This window comes from Castor canadensis, chromosome 1, assembly GCF_047511655.1.
Source record: "Castor canadensis chromosome 1, mCasCan1.hap1v2, whole genome shotgun sequence".
Lineage (NCBI taxonomy): Eukaryota > Metazoa > Chordata > Mammalia > Rodentia > Castoridae > Castor > Castor canadensis.
The window spans coordinates 14,936,441-14,956,940 of NC_133386.1; the positions used below are offsets into that span (position 1 = coordinate 14,936,441).

At 41.4% G+C, this 20,500-nt stretch overlaps 1 protein-coding gene across 1 annotated transcript in view; it reads right to left on the bottom strand.

Moving 5' to 3' along the window:
* Window positions 1-16,696, bottom strand: part of Ccdc170 (coiled-coil domain containing 170) — an 84,813-nt gene extending 68,117 nt beyond the window's left edge. Inside the window, exon 1 of the mRNA XM_074072313.1 lies at window positions 12,134-16,696. Coding sequence (XP_073928414.1) covers window positions 12,134-12,625 — 492 coding nt within the window. The 5' untranslated portion in view covers window positions 12,626-16,696. The remainder of the gene's footprint in view (window positions 1-12,133) is intronic.
* Window positions 16,697-20,500: the final 3,804 nt, after the last annotated feature.

The following is a 20,500-nucleotide window of genomic DNA, read 5'->3' on the forward strand; positions in this document are numbered from 1 at the left end:
AGCTTCCTGCTGAGACAGTGCGATGTGCCCTGTTAGGTGAATGTGCACACATCCCTGTCTCACATCAAAAGTCCTGAGTCTAAGTGTGTTAACAGGAAGACTGAAAATGGCTCTGCCAAAGCTTCATGTGAAAATAAGTGAAGACGGATGCCATTGCTTCTGCACTGGGCTCCCTTCCTCCCATTTCCCTTTGAGCTAATCTAACAGTTTCAGGGCCAGACAAGTCATCCTGCAATGCAGGCCAGTCCACAAAAGCTGCCCACCACAGACAAGGTAAGGAGTAAGCGCCTTGAGGTACACTGTCCTCTTCTCAAACACCGAAAATCCACACTTCCAACATTTCTGCCCCAATGCCCAACATCTAGCCTTCTCTCCAGTCACGTGGATAAGATTAGATCTGTCCAGACGTGGCACGTTGTTTTTATAGTGTTAGTCAGTATTCCATCCCTGTGACAAAATACCTGACAGAAACAACTTAAGGCAGGAGAGAATCAGTTAGGCCTCATGGTTTCCAAGGTCTCAGTCCATCAGAGTAGGTAGGGCACAGAAGAACAGAGCAGCACACATCATGGCACCAGGAAGCAGAGACCTTCCCCCCACACACACACACCTTTTTTGGCATAATAGCCCCAAGCCTGTGGGATGGTGCCACTCACTTTCAGGACAGGACTTCCCCCCTTAGTTAATCCTCTTCGTAAATGCCCTCATCAACAGACCCAGTGGTGCACTCTGGTTATTGCCGAGGTGTTTCTCAATCCGATCTTGTTGACAATCAAGATCACCATCACACTTACACTCAGGGTGCCTTCCACTTCCTTCCCAAGCTCCTTCTCCACTTGATAGAGTCTTGGCCAATTCAAGAGTTGAAACTGGCTTTTTTGTGTCTCCTTCCTAGGATACCCAGGCAAAATTTATTTTTATTCTAACCACTACTCTTGCTCTTCTCCTCAATCCTCATCGTTTTATTGACCCTGGATGGTATTTCTCTGGTTGTCAAATCAACGAAGAAATGAATACTAACCACATCCTGCAACTCTGTTTTATTTTTGTGCATTTATTTATAGTATTTTTCATATATATATATAGTCTTTTAAAAATATAATTGGATAGCAGGCATGATGGTGTATACTTGTAATCCAACCACTTGGGAGGGTGAGGCAGAAAGATTGTGAGTTCGAGGCCAGCTTGGGCTCCGTGAGGACCATGCCAGCCTGGGATAGAGAGAGACTCTATCTCAAAAAATAAAATGAAACCAGTGGTTCATGCTTGTAATCCTAGCTACTTGGGAGGTTAAGATCAGGTAGACTATGGTTCAAGGCAGACCAGGGAAATAGTTCTCAAGACCCCATCTCCAAACCAGAACAAAATGGACTGGAAGTTTAGCTCAAGTGGTAGAGTGTCTGCTTTGCAAGTGTGAAGCCTGGAGTTAAAACCCCAGTCCCACCAGAATAAATAAATAAAACTAAAATTAAAAATTGATGTTACACCATAACTTTAAATTGTGTCCTATCTTCTTCTCTTAATATTAATATTTTCCAAGTATTCTTTTTTTTGGCTGTACTAGAGTTTGAATTCAGGGCCTCATGCTTATATGCAGAGCACTCTACCACTTGAGCCTTAAAATGTTATCATTTTTAAATGTTTACCCTTCTATCATAAAGGTGTCATTCAATTTGACTGCTCTCCCATCATTGGATATTTAGTTCTCTTTTCAATGTATCAGTATTATAAATTTATTAGAATTTCTGATTATTTCCCTATGAAGAGAAACAACTGGATGAAAGGGAATAAACGTTTTAAAGATTTGGGTACAATCGCACATTAGTAGCACTGATTTACACTCCCACCAATAATGTTTATGAGTTTCATGACACGGTCACTATTTAATCAATCCCTTCTCGATATTTCTGTGTCCCTTTCAGATGTCTGTATTCAAATATTTACCCTGTGAATAATGGCAGTAATAACTTTAGGCATTCTTTTTTAAAGTCTTGATACTTACCTGAGATTAAATTTTCTTTTTTTCCTGAACATCCTTAAATCATCCAGGGCACCCCTTGTATCCACAAACCCACTTTGAGCGCCCAGGCCTCCCTCCTGCTCTATGTTCTGTTCCTGCATCATGAGTGTGAACTCTGTGAGGGCATTACAACTCCCGTTCAGAGCTGCAGGGTGTTCAATATGATGCCAGGCCTGTGTTAAGCATCCCTCAACTGCAATAATCTTTAATCCTGGGAACAGTCACAGAAGCCAAAGCTACTATCCACATGGTACAAGAAGAAAACTTAGGTTCTCCTCTCCTCTCTTCTCCTCTTCTCCCTTCTCCTCTTCTCACTCTCCTCTCCTTTCCTCTTCTCACTCTCCTCTCCTCTCCCTCAATCCTAAACCCCCTCACCCATGCCCACTCTACCCCAGCCACTGTGGCTAGATCAGCTTTCTCTGATCCTCAGTCTAAATGAAGCTCATGGTTCCTTCCATGGCACCCAACACTCACCCTTCATGACAATGCCCCTTGTAACGATTTATCTGTACCATTATTTACCTAATGTCCAATTCCCCTGCTAGACTCTGAGGCCCACAGAGCAGGAAAATGTCTTTTTTGTTCACCACTATGTCCCTAGTGACTAGGCATCAGGAATGAATGAAAACAACTGTACAGGCAGAATCCAAACCAAGACTGTCTGCCTCCTAAGTCCATGCCCTTAATCACCCACTCCTACCCCGTAAGTATCTGTTCAAAAGTTTAAGTGATCGCTTCTGTAAATTGAATCACATCCCAATCCTCCTTACAACCAGTCTGCCTGTCGTAGTAATACTTTGCCTTCCATAGGCAATGCTGAGGTCAAAGAATTAATTTAATTTTAATTCATAAATCTCTTCCCTATCACTGTTTGGAAGATACATTCTGCTTTCTGTAGGTTCAGAAATGTACAGGTCGGGTTGAGTCAATTTAGGAGCTTGTATTTTAGTTAAATGTAAAGTTCTATGAAGCTTAGAAAACTCTGTTCACACCAATAAGATAATTTCTTAAGCTAGAGTCAAAAAGGGTCACAAGCAAATTAGTAACTCAGGTCCTATTTTAAAGGTCTAGAAGAATTTATGTTGGTGTCGCTTCCTGGGAGGTGTAGGGCGTAGCTGTCAAAACTAATCATGAGTGCAGATCTGGAATAGCTTCTGTGAGAGGCAGGATAGAAACAAAAATCCCTGTTGAGAGACAGGCTCATGCTGGGGTGGCTATTTGGGAGGCTGAGATCAAGAGGATTAAGGTTTGAGGCCAGCCTGTATAAATAGTTCATGAGACTCCATCTCCAAAATAACCAGAGCAAAATGGACTGGAGGTGTGGTTTATATGGTAGAGTACCTACTTTGCAAGCATGAAGCGCTGAGCTCAAACACTAGTCCCACCAAAGACAACTAGTTAGATGGGACATTTTATCATTTTAACATCATCTGTGTGTGTGTGTGTGTGTGTGTGTGTGTGTGTGTGTGTGAGTGTGTGTGTGTGTGCACATGCACGTGACTTCCCACATGTTAAAAAGATTCTAGAACTCTTCCCAAATGGGATTTTTCCACTCCACCTATTAAAACACGTTTGATAAAAATTTTAAAATGAAAGTTTTCCATGGTGTAATAGTTCAGTTCCTCTATTAAGTGGTGTGCTTTAAACTTTAGTAAGCCATTTATTCAAATTAGCTCCTGCTCTAGAACATACTTAAAAAAGTCTATCTTAACTCATAAAACAGCAATTTCCTAGTGATTTGTTGAACATCTTTTCATACTGATAAGTTTCATATCAACCTATAGAAGGGACAAACAATTTTCTTTTATTTTAGCAGTACCGGTGTTTGGAGATGGGAACGTTGGTGAGATTTAGATGATGTCATGAGGGCAGGGCCTCTAGGATTGGATTAGTGGCCTTGTAAGAAGGACATAGTGATAAGGTGGCTGCAAGTCAGGAAGAAAGCCCTCACCAAGAACAGACTTGGTCTCATATTTCCCGGCCTCCAAACTGTGACAAATCATTGTCTTTTGAGCTTTTAAATTGAAAAATATGATTATCAAAATACCCTCACACTGGGGGTTAGGATTTCAACATATGAATTTGAGGGATTCATAAACATTTAGTCTACAACAGGCTGCAGGTGGGACTATGTGGGCTGGGGAAGGAGTTGGGCACTGGGGATTGAGATAACTGGTGATTCTGTTCATCAACGAATCACCCTGATGTCTTCCCACTCCCTGACCCATATCTGTATCTGCCAGTCACAAGCATGGAACCTTCCAGAATCCTCTGTGAAAAACATGGTGACCTCCACTGCTGCCCTGACCCACTTGGAGAGGAAGCTTCCTTCCTCCCATCTCTTCAGCATCACAAGGCCACTTCCTTTGTGTTCCAGAAGGTATCAACACCTGGGCTTATTTCCAGCTCCTCTCTCTCTCTCTCTCTCTCTCTCTCTCTGTCTCTCTCTCTCTTTCTCTGCTTTATATATGTTTCTATTATAAATCTCTCAAATAGTTTTGGAAATTATGGTTAGTTTATTAATATTTGGAAAATTTAAAGTGGAAATGAACTTTAAAACATAAGGAAACTAGACCAAGGAAAGAGAAATAGTGTGTTCCAGACAACAAAATCAGCTGATTTCAGACTCAAGAATATTCAAATCTCTTGACTGGTAGGTTGATATTCTTTGCAGGCCAGTAAATATTTATTCAATAAGCCTTGTCTGTTAGGTTCGGGATCTGCATATCTAAGCGCCTACTGGATACAACCTGGACATGGCATGGGCACTTCCCACCCCCGACTGCGTTTGGATTCAGGATATTTTCCCCAGCCTGCTCTTCTTGGGTTCTCCATCTCGGTGAATGACTTATCTGATCTTTCAGGCCACAAACCTGTGTGTCTCCACCTGTCTCCGTTTCCCCAGTTACCATGCATGTGTGAATTCTCACACCCAGTACCCCAATGTCTTTATCCACCACCCAAGTCTAGACCCCACGGTAGCCTCTAAACAGCCTCCCAACATCAAGCCTACTCCCCACACATGCCCCTCCCCCAATCACCTCTAATCCATTTCCCACACTGTCCCTAGAGTGATTTCTTGTAGAGATGCATAACTGTTCAATATAGCCCGGGCTTGACATTCGCCATTGTTATCCCTTTGCCCTTCTGCAGTTGCTCAGATAGATGGTGCCTCTTCCCACCCTTGGCCTCCAGCGAAGACTTCTTCAACACACCAGAGCTCAATCCTCCACCCAGCCAGTTCCTACTCACCTTCCAAAGCTCAGCCTCAATGTCACTTTCTGGGAGAAGAGTGTCCTCATCACCAGTATCAGGGGACACTGTGCCTTCCTCGTCTGACTGGACCTCCCTTTGGTATTTGACACCATACACTCCCTCCTTAACACCTCCCTCTCCTATGCTTTCTTCACTCTTGCTCTCCCTTCTCCACCCCCACTGTAGCTTGTCCACCTCAGTCACTCTTCACCCTGACGTTCACTGGGTTCTGCCCTCCTCACTCTTCCCTCACCATGTGACATACCCCCCAGCCAATTTCCTGCCTTCCTGGATTTCAGTCACTTCCAGTCTCTAATGGTTTAATGCTTACTCCACACATTCACGCGATTTCAACACTGAGAGTTCCTTTTAGAAATTCTACTACCTGTTGCATTTACCCCAAAGTAGAAGAGGCTTAGAGAAATATTACAATTATACTCAGGTCTTAAAATGTTCCCAGTGGCAATGAGACAGAGGTGAGATTATGTTGACCTTAAGACACCAAAAAATAAAACATTTCTGAAGAAAACCCAGGGGGCAGATTTGAGAGGAAAAGCATAGAGGTAAATTCAGTGAACAGGAAGTCCTCAGTTACTCAGAAATACAATTCAGAAGGGTGTGAATTTGATCAAGTATATCATATGCATACATGAAAATGTCACAAAGCAACCTCTTTGTATAATTAATATATGCCAATAAAACAAGAGAAAAAAAGAATGCAATTCAGAAATGTATTTTTATGAGACTGACATGCTCCCTATTGACAGCTAGATAGTTAGCTGAATATTGATTTTTATAAGCACTATTTATTTATTCCAGCAATATCAATGCTATAGTTTTAGCAGCTATAATCAATGTGCTGGTATATCAGTAAGAGAAAGATTGAGGTGCTCTGGCGGCTTCAGCAATGCCTTTGAACTTCCCCGCCCTTAGATCAAAGCCACCAAAGCACCAGTTTCAAAGGAAGAAAATTGGAAACAAAACAAAGAAAGAAAGAAACCTTGAGTGAAAGAATGTAGCATAAATAATTCCTGGTGCAGCTAATGTTACTCCCTTTTCAAATTAAAAAAAAATTTAAGTTGTTCTTGAACATGGAAAAAAGTAAGTCTTTATAATTAGTCAACCTAATTCAAGTATAAACCAAGAATTCACTATTGTTCAGACTACACATTCTATTTGCTGACACTAACTAAACTTACACAATCTCTTTAAAATACACAGAGAAAATCTCTGATGTTCAAAATGTTCTCTCCTACCTGTCCTTGGAAGGTTTTATCTCATGATGCATTCTAAGGCCAGGAGGTCAAAGAATAAATGTCAAGAGAAATTAAATGTTACAGTGAAAATAATAAAATCAAATGTGTAAATGAATAAACTGATCATTTATTTTTAAGTGCTTTATTCTGAAATAACTTAGAATTACAGAAAAGTTGCAAAAACTGAGCAGGGCTTCTATATATCCATACCCAGTTCCCCCAGTGTTAACCGAGGTGCATTTGTTAAAACTATGGAATTAACACTGTCACAGCACTCTTCACTGAGCTACAGGTCTTATTCCAATTTCACCACTGTTCCTTTTCTATGATGAGCCAACCCTGGCTTCCATATTGCATTTAGCATTCAGGTCTCCTTAGTCTTCTGCCAATCATGACCTTGACACCTTTGAAGAGCATTGGTATTTTTTTGTTCTTTGGTGGGACTGAGTTTTGAACTCAAGGCCTTGCGATTGCAACCAGTCCATTGAGCTTGAGCCATGCACCAGTCCATTTTGCTCTGGTTATTTTGGAGATAGGGTATTTCAAACTATTTCCCCAGGCTGGGCTTGGACCTCCTGATCTCAGCCTCCCAAGTAGCTAGGATTACAGGCATGAGTCACGAGCACCCAGCCCAGTATTGGTATGTTGTAGAGCCCCTTTCAAGGTGGATTTGTCTAATGCTTTCACATGATTTCACAGCTATTGTTTGTTTGTGACAGTATAAAGCTCTTTTTATTTAAAACAAGGATAGTAGAACAAGCAAATCCCAAAACAAATAGAAGGAGAGAAATAATAAAAATAAGAGCTGAAATCAATGAAATAGAAACCAAAAACTTCCCCAGCCAGATGAGGAAACTAGACAAATCCTGGTTTATTTTAATTAGTAAAGACCAAGTGCACATTTAAAGGTTCCTCTAGGGAGCCATTCCTTTACAGAAAGTTGAAATCTATCCTAAAAGGTTTAGGAATCATGAAATATCTCAGACTTCGCTCATGCAAATGTAATCCGCTGGTTAGAAATACCAGCAATTTAGGACCTGCTGGCATAAGTTTGAAAATTTTATAAAGTGACCTGCATGTTTTTCTTTCCCCAGTAGGCTCAATCCTTGCAGTATTTGGGTTACTGGTTCTGCAGAAGCCAGGAAAACAACTTTGTAGTAATCAGAATGTTATCCAACTATATATTGTTTACTTTATTGTAACTAATGGTGAACAGTGGTCAATAAATAGTTTTATATTCCTTTAAAAAAATAAAGTTGATACAGGAAAGAGTAGGAAATACTCTGGAGTTAGTAGGTATAGGTAAGAACTTTCTCAACGAAACCCCAGCAGCACAGCAACTAAGAGATAGCATAGATAAATGGGACTCCATAAAACTAAAAAGCTTCTGCTCATCAAAAGAAATGGTCTCTAAACTGAAGAGAACACCCACAGAGTGGGAGAAAATATTTGCCAGCTACACATCAGACAAAGGACTGATAACCAGAATATATAGGGAACTTAAAAAACTAAATTCTTCCAAAACTAATGAACCAATAAAGAGATGGGCAAGTGAACTAAACAGAACTTTCTCAAAAGAAGAAATTCAAATGGCCAAAAAAAAAAAAAAAACATGAAAAAATGCTCACCATCTCTAGCAATAAAGGAAATGCAAATTAAAACCACACTAAGATTCCACCTCACCCCTGTTAGAATAGCCATCATCAGCAACACCACTAACAACAGGTGCTGGCAAGGATGCGGAAAAAGGAACCCTCTTACACTGTTGGTGGGAATGTAAACTAGTACAACCACTCTGGAAAAAAATTTGGAGGCTACTTAAAAAGCTAGACATTGATCTACCATTTGATCCAGCAATACTCTCTTGGGGATATACCCAAAAGACTGTGACACAGGTTACTCCAGAGGCACCTGCACACCCATGCTTATTGCGGCACTATTCACAATAGCCAAGTTATGGAAACAGCCAAGATGCCCCACCACTGACCAATGGATCAAGAAAATGTGGTATCTATACACAATGGAATTTTATGCAGCCATGAAGAGGAACGAAATGTTATCATTCGCTGGTAAATGGATGGAATTGGAGAACATTATTCTGAGTGAGGTTAGCCTGGCCCAAAAGACCAAAAATCGTATGTTCTCCCTCATATGTGGACATTAGATCAAGGGCAAACACAACAAGGGGATTGGAATTTGAGCACATGATAAAGTCAGAGCATACAAGGGAGGTCTGAGGATAGGCAAGAAACCCAAAAACAACAAGATAGCATTTGATGTGCTCAATGCAAAGGAACTAATGCAGAAACTTTAAAGTGACAGAGGCCAATAGGAGAAGGGGACCAGGAACTAGAGAAAAGGTTAGTTTGAGAAGAATTAATTTAGAATTTTATAACACACATGCACAGGAAATTAATGTGAGTCAATGCCCTGTATAGCTATCCTTATCTCGACCATCAAAAACCCTTGTTCCTTCCTATTATTGCTTATACTCTCTCTTCAATAAAATTAGAGATGAGGTCAAAATAGTTTCTGCATGGTAGCGAGGGGATGGGGGGGAAGGGAGGGGAGGGGTAAGGAAGGGGGTGGGGGAAGGGAGGAGAAATGACATCATATGCACATATGAATAAAAGAAATAAAAATAAATAAATAAATAAATAATAAAAAATAAAACAAAACTCAATCCCTAGCAAGAAATTATACTTTCTAGGCATTTGTCCAATTGATTATTACACAGTCCTTTGGGCAAAGGGAGAAAATGTCCTGTTAGCATCAACAGCCATATCCCAAATACTTTATGCATTTTTACTCTCACAATAATTTAACCAAGTTTGCATAGCTTTTGAACTTCTCTCTTACTGTGGTTGATCTACCAAATACTTACAGAGGTATGTTGAAAATGTTCTGTGCTAGTTATAGATTTATCTATTTGTCCTTCATAATTTTGCTATCAGTTTTTCTTTTCTTTCTTTTTTTTTTTTTTGGCAGTACGGCAGTTTGAACTCAGGGCCTTGCACTTGCTAGGACTTATCACTCAAGCAGCCTCCATTTTTGTTCTTCTGTTTGGGGCTGTTAGGTGCACACACATTTAGAATTATTACAACTTCCTGATGAGTGAAAAAGTTTACCATTAGAAGTGACTTTCTTCACTTCTAATAATATTTTTGTCATTTTCTATAGAATTAATAGTGTGATCAGCTTTATTTTGGTTATTTACCTGGTATATCTTTTTATACACTTTTGCTTTAAGGGCTGGAGAGGAGGCTGGGAAGTTATTGTTTAATGAGCACAGAGTTCTGGTTCTACAAGTTGAGGAAATATCTTGAGGGGTAGCAGCGGTGCTTGCAGGCCAATGTAAAGGGACTTAATGCCACCGAACTCTGTCCTCTCAAGTGCTTAAGACCACGCACTTTATGGTATCTGTATCTCACTCTTTTTAAGACAGGATCTTGCTGCGTTGCCCTGGCTGGCCTCCATTTGTGGGCTCTAGTGATCCTCCTGCCTCAGCCTCCTAAGTAGCTGGGTCTACAGATGTGAACTACTACACCTACTCCACCGAATAATTTTTTTACAGTGGCAAGGATGACTTCCCTCATATTTATACAGGAAAAGCTCTAAATCCTCAGCATTAAGCCTGGCTCAAGAGTGACACCGATGAACCAGGAATCCTTCCACGTGTCTGTTTCTCTTGAGTGTGAGCTTGTTATTCTCCATTGAGAGTGGGGGCAGTGTGTGAATTTGTATCCTCAGTCCCTTCCACACATCCTCAGTAACTGATTGTTATGGTGGTGGCTGAGGAATTGATGGGGTTATGAGTGATGGCAGTAGTAGTAGGTGGTACAGGTGTTAACACCAAGAAAAATTCCAGAAGTTATAAAGAACAGCAATTGTTGCCAAGTGCCAGTATCTCAAGCCTATAACTCTAGCTACTTAGGAGGCAGAGACTGGGAGGATCGAGGTTTGAGGCCAACCCAGGCAAAAAGTTCCCAAGACCCCATCTCAGTAGAAAAAAGCTGGGCATGGTGAGACACACCTGTCATCCCAGTTACTGTGGGAAGCATAAATGGAAAGATCACAGTCAAGGCAAAAAGTGAGATCCCCATCTCCAAAATAACCAGAGCAAAATGGATTGGAGGCATGGCTCAAGTGGTAGAGTGCCTGCTTTGCAAACACAAAGCCCTGAGTTCAAACCCCAGTGTCCCCCCTCCAAAAAAAAAAAGAATAGCCATGGCTAATGTGGTAAGCACTTATTCTGCCAGACACTTGGCCAAATGCTTTTCGTATATTGACTGATATCCTAAAAGGACACCTTGTGGTAAGTACCATGATTCCATGTTTCCCGTGAGCACAGTAAAATTCTCAAACACTGATCATTTTGACAAGTGTCATATGAAAGAGACCTGATGAGGGCTGCTGAACCCAGTTACAATACAAAAGCTGATTCCTAGGTCCCTGCAGTTTTCTACTCCATCAGAAAGGCCCCTATTAGCCCAGACACAGAGGTAAATGCCTTTAATACCAGCTACTTGGTAGCTGATATTTGGAGGTCCTGTCTCAAAAACAACAAAAAAAAAGGGCTGGGGGCTTACCTCAGGTGCTAAAGATCTTGCTTAGCATGCACCAGGCCCTGGGTTCAATCTCCAGGACAGGGAGGGAGGGAGGAAGGGAGAAAGGGAGTAAGGAAGGGAGGAAGGGAGGAAGGGAAAAGAAAGACAAACATCAGGAGGATCTTGGTTTGAAGCCAGCCACGCAGAAAGTTAGCAAGCAAGCTAGACGTTACGGTGCACGTTAAAATCCCAGCTACACAGGAGGCTTAGTTAGGAGGATTGTGATCTGAGGCTGGCCTGGGCAAAAAAGTGCAAAATAAGGAAACTGAAAAGGGGTTGGAGGTGTGGCTCGAGTTGTAAAGCACCTGCCTCACAAGTGTGAGGCCCTGAGTTCAAACCCCTGTGCTGCCAAAAAGAATGTCCCAATGAAAATAACCTAAAGAAACATAATAAGTAAATAGCAATTTCCCTGACCCACAAGCTACCTGGAGGGGGAACCCCACGCCAAGTCTAGAGGAACACATTTAACCCAGCCAGAGTTTCCCATGTGTGTCGCATATCTGACACCTGTTAAGTCCCCAGAGCCTAAGTAACTCGCGGGAGGAAGGGCGTAAAGGGATCCAAGGTCGACTGGATCTGTTTCTGGAGCGGTTAGCAACGCAAGGGCGAGCCACTTGCTTGGGGCCCGCACTAATCCCAGCCCCTCCGAGTCTGAGGACAAAGCTCTGAGTCGCATCTTCAGGGAAAGCTGCAGAAAGGGACTCTTTGCTGGAGAGGGGGTGGGGGTGGGAGATCCTCAGGGCGGCCACACTGGGATTTAACCATCTTTAGCGATCAGGGGAGCCGTGCGCGCACCCCGAAGTTCGTGTGCGCTTCCCAAACTCACGCCCTAAAACTAGAGGGCCATTGTGGTCCCCTGCCCTAGGGGACCGAGCGACCCCGACCCCACCCACGCACTCGGGGGGACGGTGCGGCTCCGGGGCGCGCGGCCCTCCTGGGGTCGCCTGTCCCTCGGCTCGGGACTAGGCCGGGACAGGGCTGCGCTGGCACCGTACCTCGGGCGCGGGTGACGCGGCGCCCACGCTGGTGTCATTGTCGCGGCCCAGGCTCCGGGAGCCGGAGCAGCCGCGGCGGCTCATGCTGTTGGGGACTACGCGGACCCGCGTCTCCCCGGGCAACCGGTAAACAGCGCGCGGGGAGGCAGCGCACCTGCAGCTGCCCTTGGCCTTGGCGCTCTCCGGAACCACTTGGGGTCCGCGGGGATGGAGGTCGGGGTGGCACCGAGTGCAACTGCAGGGACAAGGGACAGCGAACGTCCACGTTAGCAGTGCTGGCGATCCTGAGGTGTAGGAGCTTGCTCTGATCAGGGTGAACAGAACATTTATTTCGCACCTACTGTGTGCAAATGCGTCTTGAGCTCCAAGGCATGCCGCGTTCGTGGGCATGCAACCTGTGGACGGCGCTAGCCCATTCCCTGCGCCGGATTTGATGCTCTGCCCTCTCCGTCCCGGAATTCGTAGTTTTCCAACGGGACCTCGCGTTTTCATTTTGCACTGGACTCTGCGATGTATGCAGCCTGCCGTGGTGAATTCGTGTACCTTCTCAACAACCCTGCGCGGAAGGAGGGGATGGGAAGGCTAGTGTTGGTGACAGCATGGCTTCCCCTAGTGAATTACTCGTGGGATTGCTTACACGAGGTGTTCGACGTGTTTCCCGTGGGTGATTCCTTAAAGGGAGCAAGATTTGGAAGTGTATCTTAAATTAATCCACTTTTAAGAAGAGGAAACAGTCACAGAGAAAGGAAGTAAGTTGCACACAGCTCCAAATGGAAGAGTGACTATCAGACCCCAGGTCAGAAAACTAAATCACAGAGAAGGTGAGAGGAACCCGCCTACCGTCCCGCACTTTGTTACAGAACCCAAAAGGTGACCCCACATTCGCAGCCCGTTAAAGCCTTTTGGGAACCCACCTGCTGTTGGAAACTTAACATGAATCAGAGCTGAGGCAGTTTGTTGAATTGCATCCATTCATCCTGCAAGCACCCGTTATTGTTTCTGAGGGTTTCTGAGCCTTGACAACGTTTTAAAAACACACAACATATTTTTAATTGACATACTGAAATTGTACATATTTACGGGATACCCAGTAATGCTGGCAGTGGTTTTTTGACCCTACAGTAAACATTGGCATGTGCCCCATCCAGAATCCCAACACTTTCATTATCGGTAACATTAGGGGAAAAAAAAAAAAAAGAAGCCTTTATTGGAAACTAAAGCTTTCAGAAATCTAATAATAGTATTGATTGTAGAAAACCTATTTGCCAGTTCCAGTTTTTTCTTACATTAGAATCACTACAAACTTGTTTAATTTTTCGATTGACTGATACTGTCAGAAGAAATGAAAAACCAGTAAACACTGAGAGCAGGTGGAAAAGTCCCCTCGCTGATAATTCTGCATCCAATTGCTGTAGAATTCCACTGTGTGAAGTCTGATTCTGACCAGCCTGGACTCTTCAGAAGAATGGGAGGTATGAATTTGCAGCCCTTAAAAACCACTGGTAGAGGATTCTTTTTGTAAGGGCAATGTGTGTTTTGATAGGAATGGAGGCAAAAAAGGTAGGCTAAAGCAAGGCTGTGAATGCTGCACCCCAGAAAGGTAGCACGGTGACAGTGGCCAGGCTGTGATGGAGGAGAGGAGACAAGAAAGCCCCAGAAAGCACTGTCACAGGCCAGAGATGAGACTAGAGGAAATGGGGGTGGCCATGCTGAGGAGGGAAAAGACTCAGGTGGGAAGGGGAATGGGATCAACTGTCATCTGTGCTCATCAGACAGCCCGAGTCAGCCTGAGTCAGGCAGCAAGGAGACTAAAGAAAGGAGGGAGAAGAGAGATTTCAGTGAGGGTCGAATTTAGTCTGAGGTGTTGAGAGCAGAAAACATATTTTACAGAGTGGAACAGGAAATCTCCTGCACATCCAGCTTAAAGTAGAAAATCAAGCTCTCTCTGATCTATATTAAACCCTATCCTGACATACATGGATAAACCTGGCACGCTGAGATCCATGTTTAATAAACATATCAAGGGAAGATTAAAACGCCTTGTAAGTGGCCATGGCGGGCGGGGTGGTGGGGGGAGCTTGTGTCTAGTTCTAGCATGTTAACTCCTAGGAAAATTTGTGCAATGATAACTTTTGGAGCTTTTGTTTTCCATTTGAAAGCTTGTCACTGAAACCACTCTTGTGATATTTTAATTGTCTAAAGATTTTTAGAAAAGTATGCATGGCTTAAATTCTTTCCCAATGACTTGTTATGATCTGAGTGTTTATGTCCCTCCCAAATTCCTATGCTGGAACTTTGTTCCCACTGTGATAGTGGTAAGAGGTAGGACCTTTAGGAAGTAACTAAGTCAGGAGGTCTTCACTCCAATGACCGAGCGCAATGCTTTTATAAGAGTGGCTTCAGCAAGCTGCCCTATGAGGACACAGCAAGAAGATGCCATCTGTCTGGAATGAGCCTCTTTGATCAGACATTAAATCTACTGGCACCTTCTATTTGAACTTCTCAGCCTCCAGGACTGTGAGAAACAAATTTTTGTAATTTATAAAGTCTAAGGTACTTTGTTATAACAATTCAAATGAACTGTGACAGACTGAATGAAATATCGCCAGCGCTTGCAAACAACTACTTTAGACATCTGACTGAATTTATGTGATGAAATACAGATCACTGAAGTCTACTGCTGCATGTGACTGGTTTTAAAGGTCTTGAAAGGATTCTCAGTCCTTTCCTGTACTTGCTTCAGATGTTACTGCCCCTATCTGATCTCTCTGATACATGAGCCGGTCTTTGCCAATGATTTTATTTTTATTGGTTCATCCTAAAACAGATCCCCTATCCCTATCCTGATACATAGCTGGTTGTAAAACAATTTATCAAGGTCACTTTCAAGGAGCTTCATAAATTTTCATTTCATTTATTTTTAAGGTCCATTTTCTTTGCTTTTCCCACACATGTGAACATATGTGTTTTATACCTGAAATAAAAGTGGTCTTTTAGTAACTTTACTATAAATACAGCTGAGAGAACCACTGGGAACCATTGAGATTTCATTTTATGGAAAATAACCAATTCAAAGACCTTCTGTTTCATTGTTAATATAAATTATAATTGTCCTTTTAAAAAGTAAAATCCTTCTTATCAAAAGTGTAAAGTATATTTAAGGTTTTTTTAGCTCGATTAATAAAATTTCTGAAAAATATTCATGAAAAATATGTATTTTGGGGACCTATATGATTTTATTTGACTATAAATCTAATTTCAATCAATATTTCCTCAGCTAGTCAAAATATGTTTTAACATGCTTCATGATTCATGGCCGTCCTGAAGCGACCTTTCATTGTAGAATTGTAAGTTTAGAATAGTTTAATATTAAGCCAGGCATAGTGATACACGCCTGTAATACCAGCAATCAGGAGGCTGAGGCAGGAGGACTACAAGTTCTAGGCCAGCCTGGGCTACATAATAATATAGTGCCTCAAAAAAATTAGGAGAATTTTGCAGTGATTAAAAAGGGCAATCAGTGCTAATATTTTTCTATTCTAAGGAGGACAGGAGAGAGCACTGTCCTGCAAATTGGCTGGAGCAGTTTACAATCACTCAGTGTGCATGTCCCCAGCTGAAGTCAAAGCAAAGCTCTGCCTTCTAGTTCCAACACTCACACTGCAAGCAAGTGTCCCTCTGCAGACTAGTTAGGCCTACTTTTTTGGGGGGAAGAGTGTGTTTTGCTTATTGGTTGGTTGGGGGAGTTGTTTGCTTGCATGTTTGTGCTTGTTGGTGGTGATTTTGCTGATTGAAATGGCCCCCATGCCTAGTACAGAGGCTCCTCTAGTGCTTGACCTTCAAGCATGAGCTGGTGCTGTTGGCCATGAACTCAGTGTTAAAGAATCAACAGCATGAATTAAATATGGTATCTTTAAACACAAGTACAGAAAACAAGGTTACGGATGGATCAGTTAATGAAACCATTGTAACCACAGGCACACAGGGACCTAACGCTACATTTCCCTTAGAAGCCATGGTTCAGTATTCACTAATTCAGTGTTCATAGTGACTTTATAGAACTTAACTGCTATGAATTACAAGAATTTTCTGTATTCCACTGTAATTAGTCACCGGCTAAAGTTGACACTCATGGGCTGGGATGTAGCTCCGTGTAGAGCACTGGCCTAGTGCAGTGGCTCAGGCTTATAATCCTAGCTACTCAGGAGGATCAAGGTTTGAAGCCAGCCCAGGCAAATAGTTTTCGAGACCCTGTCTCAAGAATAACCAACCCACTGGCCCAAAAGACCAAAAATCGTATGTTCTCCCTCATATGTGGACATTAGATCAAGGGCAAACACAACAATGGGATTGGACTTTGAGCATGTGATAAAGCGAGAGCACACAGCACACAAGGGAGGGGTGAGGATAGGTAAGACACCTAAAAAACTAGCTAGCATTTGTTGCCCTTAACGCAGAGAAACTAAAGCAGATACCTTAAAAGCAACTGAGGCCAATAGGAGAAGGGGACCAGAACTAGAGAAAAGGTTAGATCAAAAAGAATTAACCTAGAAGGTAACACACACGCACAGGAAATTAATGTGAGTCAACTCCCTGTATAGCTATCCTTATCTCAACTAGCAAAAACCCTTGTTCCTTCCTATTATGGCTTATCCTCTCTCTACAACAAAATTAGAGATAAGGGCAAAATAATTTCTGCTGGGTATTGAGGGGGTGGGGGAGAGGGAGGGGGTGGAGTGAGTGGTAAGGGAGGGGGTGGGGGCAGGGGGGAGAAATGACCCAAGCGTTGTATGCACATATGAATAATAAAGCAATAAAAATTTAAAAATTAAAAATAAATAAATTTTAAAAAAAAAAAAGAATAGCCAACCCAAAAAGGGGCTGGTGGAGTGGCTCAAATGATTGAGCAAGCATGAGGCTCTGAGTTCAAAGCCCAGTACCACCAAAAAAAAAAAAACCTGACATCACACTAAAGTTCTTATGATCTGCTATTTGTTTGTTATACAGAATGATAGCTTTAAGATCTTAATTTAAATTTACAAGTATTTTCGTTATGATAGTTGAAATGAAATAACTGATGTTTAATAATACAAAATCAAATATGATAAACTCAGTGTACTTCTACTAATTTGAGTATATAACCATATAATTGTAATTTTAATACATATTGATATTAAAAATTATCTACTGGCAGTAAAAATAGATTTTCTAATGCACTCTATAGGTACAAAGTTTAGGAAATGTATCACATATAATAAAATGATGAAAAAAATCAATGAATCCTTGCCATTCTTCCTACCTCATAGCATTTTTTATACTTAAAATGGTATATTTTTACTATAATTTTTTAAATAGAAAAAAAAGATGCAAGATACTAGCTTTCTCTTTTAACAGTGTTCAACAGACCCTTGAAATTGCTGTAAAAGTTTTTTTTGTTGTTGTTCATTTATTCACATGTGCATACATTGTTTGGGTCATCCTGTCTATATTTTTTAATTCTGTCTATATTATAAACTCTTTGAGGATGAAAAAATGAAGAATGAGTTCAAAGATTTGAAGCATTTTATATGAATTCTAAAAAATAGGCCAACTGTGACTTCAAAAAATAATAGCTTTAAGGTGGGTGCTGGTGGCTCATGACTGTAGTCTTAGCTACTTGGCATGCTGAGATTGGAGGATCATGGTTCCAGGCTAGCCTGCAGAAATTGCTGGAGAGACCCCTATCTCCAAAATAACCAGAGCAAAATGGACTCAACAGTAGAGTACCTTCTTTGCAAGCGCGCAAAGCCCTGAGTTCCAAACCCCAGTACCACCAAAAACAAAAACAAAAACAAAACAATCAGAGCAAAAGGGCTGGTGACATAGCTCAAGAAGTAGACCCTCTGCCTAGGAAGTATGGAGCCTTGAATTCAAACCCCAATACTGCCAAAAATAATAACTTTTAGATGTATTTAGTCTGAATTAATTTGATGTAATTAAAAAATAAACTTAAGGCAATTAGTAAAGAGATGCAGCAATCAAATCACATTATACTTAACACCCTTGAAAGCATCTAAGAGATTATGAAAGTCTTTGAAGAAAAATGAAGGATGATTGTAAAAATATTTTGGTTGTTATACAACAAAAACAATATGTACAAGAGAGGTTTACAATGTTGAAAGCACATTGCTGCTGTGTCAGGGTCTAACACCAAATTAAGAGTTCATCCAAACTGGGAACTCTAAGAGAAGTTAAATGAAGAGACCCTTTAGAGACTTCGGCCAGAGTTTAGGGAACCAGATAAGAAACAGTGCAGAACCAAATGCTGGGGCTGAGTTGGGGAAATAACTGGTGGAACTTGGGGAGGGGGCAGGTGTATGGTAAGAGCTCCCTGGGGAGAACTGTGAGGGCTTTGATGGAACACAGCCAGTAGTCTACAAGTAGACCAAGAGGCAGCTGTGTTCTAATACCCGACATCCACTCCTGCCCTGTTCTCCTGCCAGAGGCACTGATTGCCCCCAAACAGTGGGGCATAAGAAAACTCTGAGCATAAGAAAAGCCACACCACTGGAAAGAGGGAGAAACACATTTTTGTGATAACAATGTTTGGTTTTAGTTGCCCTAGGTGATAATCTCTAATCTAGCTGATTATGTAATCCATGTTGATCCTCCTATGGTGGCAAAGCACAGCAAAGGGGGTGTTGTGGAGGGAAGGACAAGCACAGAGCATCCACCTGCCCAGTGGCCTTCATGTGTTCTATCTGAGGGGTTCTCAAAGTGTGGGCCCTTGGAGCAGTATCAGCATTGTTTGGGGGCTTGGTACAAAGGCATATGCTGGAACCCCATCTCATGCTGTGACTCAGACACTGAGGGTAAGACCAGCACTCCATGTTTGACCACGCCCTGCAGGTGACTCTGATCTGTTCTGAGGTCTTTGAGCCACCATTCTACAGCAGGAGTTGGCACACTGTAAGGAGTCAGAGAGTATATGTGCTGGCTTTGTAAACCAAGAAGAAAAATCATGGAAACCAAATGCATACCACTATGCCAAGAGAGAAAACAAGCTTCCATATTTTTATGAGGACATTTAAAATAATAACAATTGAGTACAAATTTTTATAATCCAGGCCTCCTAATGACAGTAGAGTTCTTTGGTGGGGTGATAATGCTTTGCTTAACTAAGACTTAAACTTTCCTAGCACTAAAATTTACTGCAAATGTCCAACTCTTAATGTTTACCTGTAATGAAAATTCACATATTTCATCTTTAAAATGTCATATCACATAGATGGGTACCTCCAAACACTGATTTCAGTCCATAAGCATGTGATTTTAATAGAGCCTATCAATTACTTGGAAGGCATTTATAAATTTATATTCAATTTTTATCTTGATATTTGCCTTTAAGCATGTCATTACATTGCAAATTAATCATTTATTGAAGGTTAGATGTCAGCTCCTCAATTGCAGTTAACTGTATTTTGAAATATGGGAATTCCCTATGTATAAGCATTTAGGACTAAATATTTGTAAGATAATGACATTTTCACATTTTGTCTTTAATTTTGACAGCATAGGAAGTGTAGAAAACTCAACATTATTTGTACTTCAAATAAAATGACTTGAGCACAGTGTGACTTTTGCATATAGCACTGGTTTATCTTGAAATTTTGTTAGCATGTATTAATTATACAAAGTAAAGTGTATTCATTGTGATATTTCCATAGGTGCAAATAGTGCACTTTGATCATGACCACCCCTTCTATTACTCTTTCTTGCCCTTGTCTTATAATTTTAACTATAATCAGTTAATACATATTATCAAGTCATAGCAAAAGCTATTCGCCAGAGAGACCACTATTGGTAATAGTGGTCAAGGGTTGTTTTTTCACTCAGAAAAATTCAATCTCAACTCTAAAATTTAAAAAAAATGCAATAAAACTTTACTGCTGCTGACCCATCAAACTGCTGTGCAACAAAGTAAGTCAGAATTTTCTAGATGTGACAATGGGTGGGACCACGAAAGCAGATTAAGTTCAATGACACTATTTGTTTAATAGCACTTAATAAATACAAATACATAGCAAATAACCATAGGCTTTTGATTTTCCCAAGCTTTCTAAATTTATCAAATTAATGCTTTTCTGTTGACTGCATGTTCTTACCTCCATCAGTTGTAACACATCTTACAAGATTCCGCTTCAGGTTGTATTGAATCAATGCTTCCTCACTTTCTCTGAAAATATTCTATAGTTATTTCATACAGATTTTTTCAGACAGTTTTTTCTGACTTTTCAGAACAACAATTAAGCAGTACTGTTAACATCTATCAAGAAAAATACCATTCACCTTGGGTTTAATTGACTATTGATTTTGTTCCCAATGACT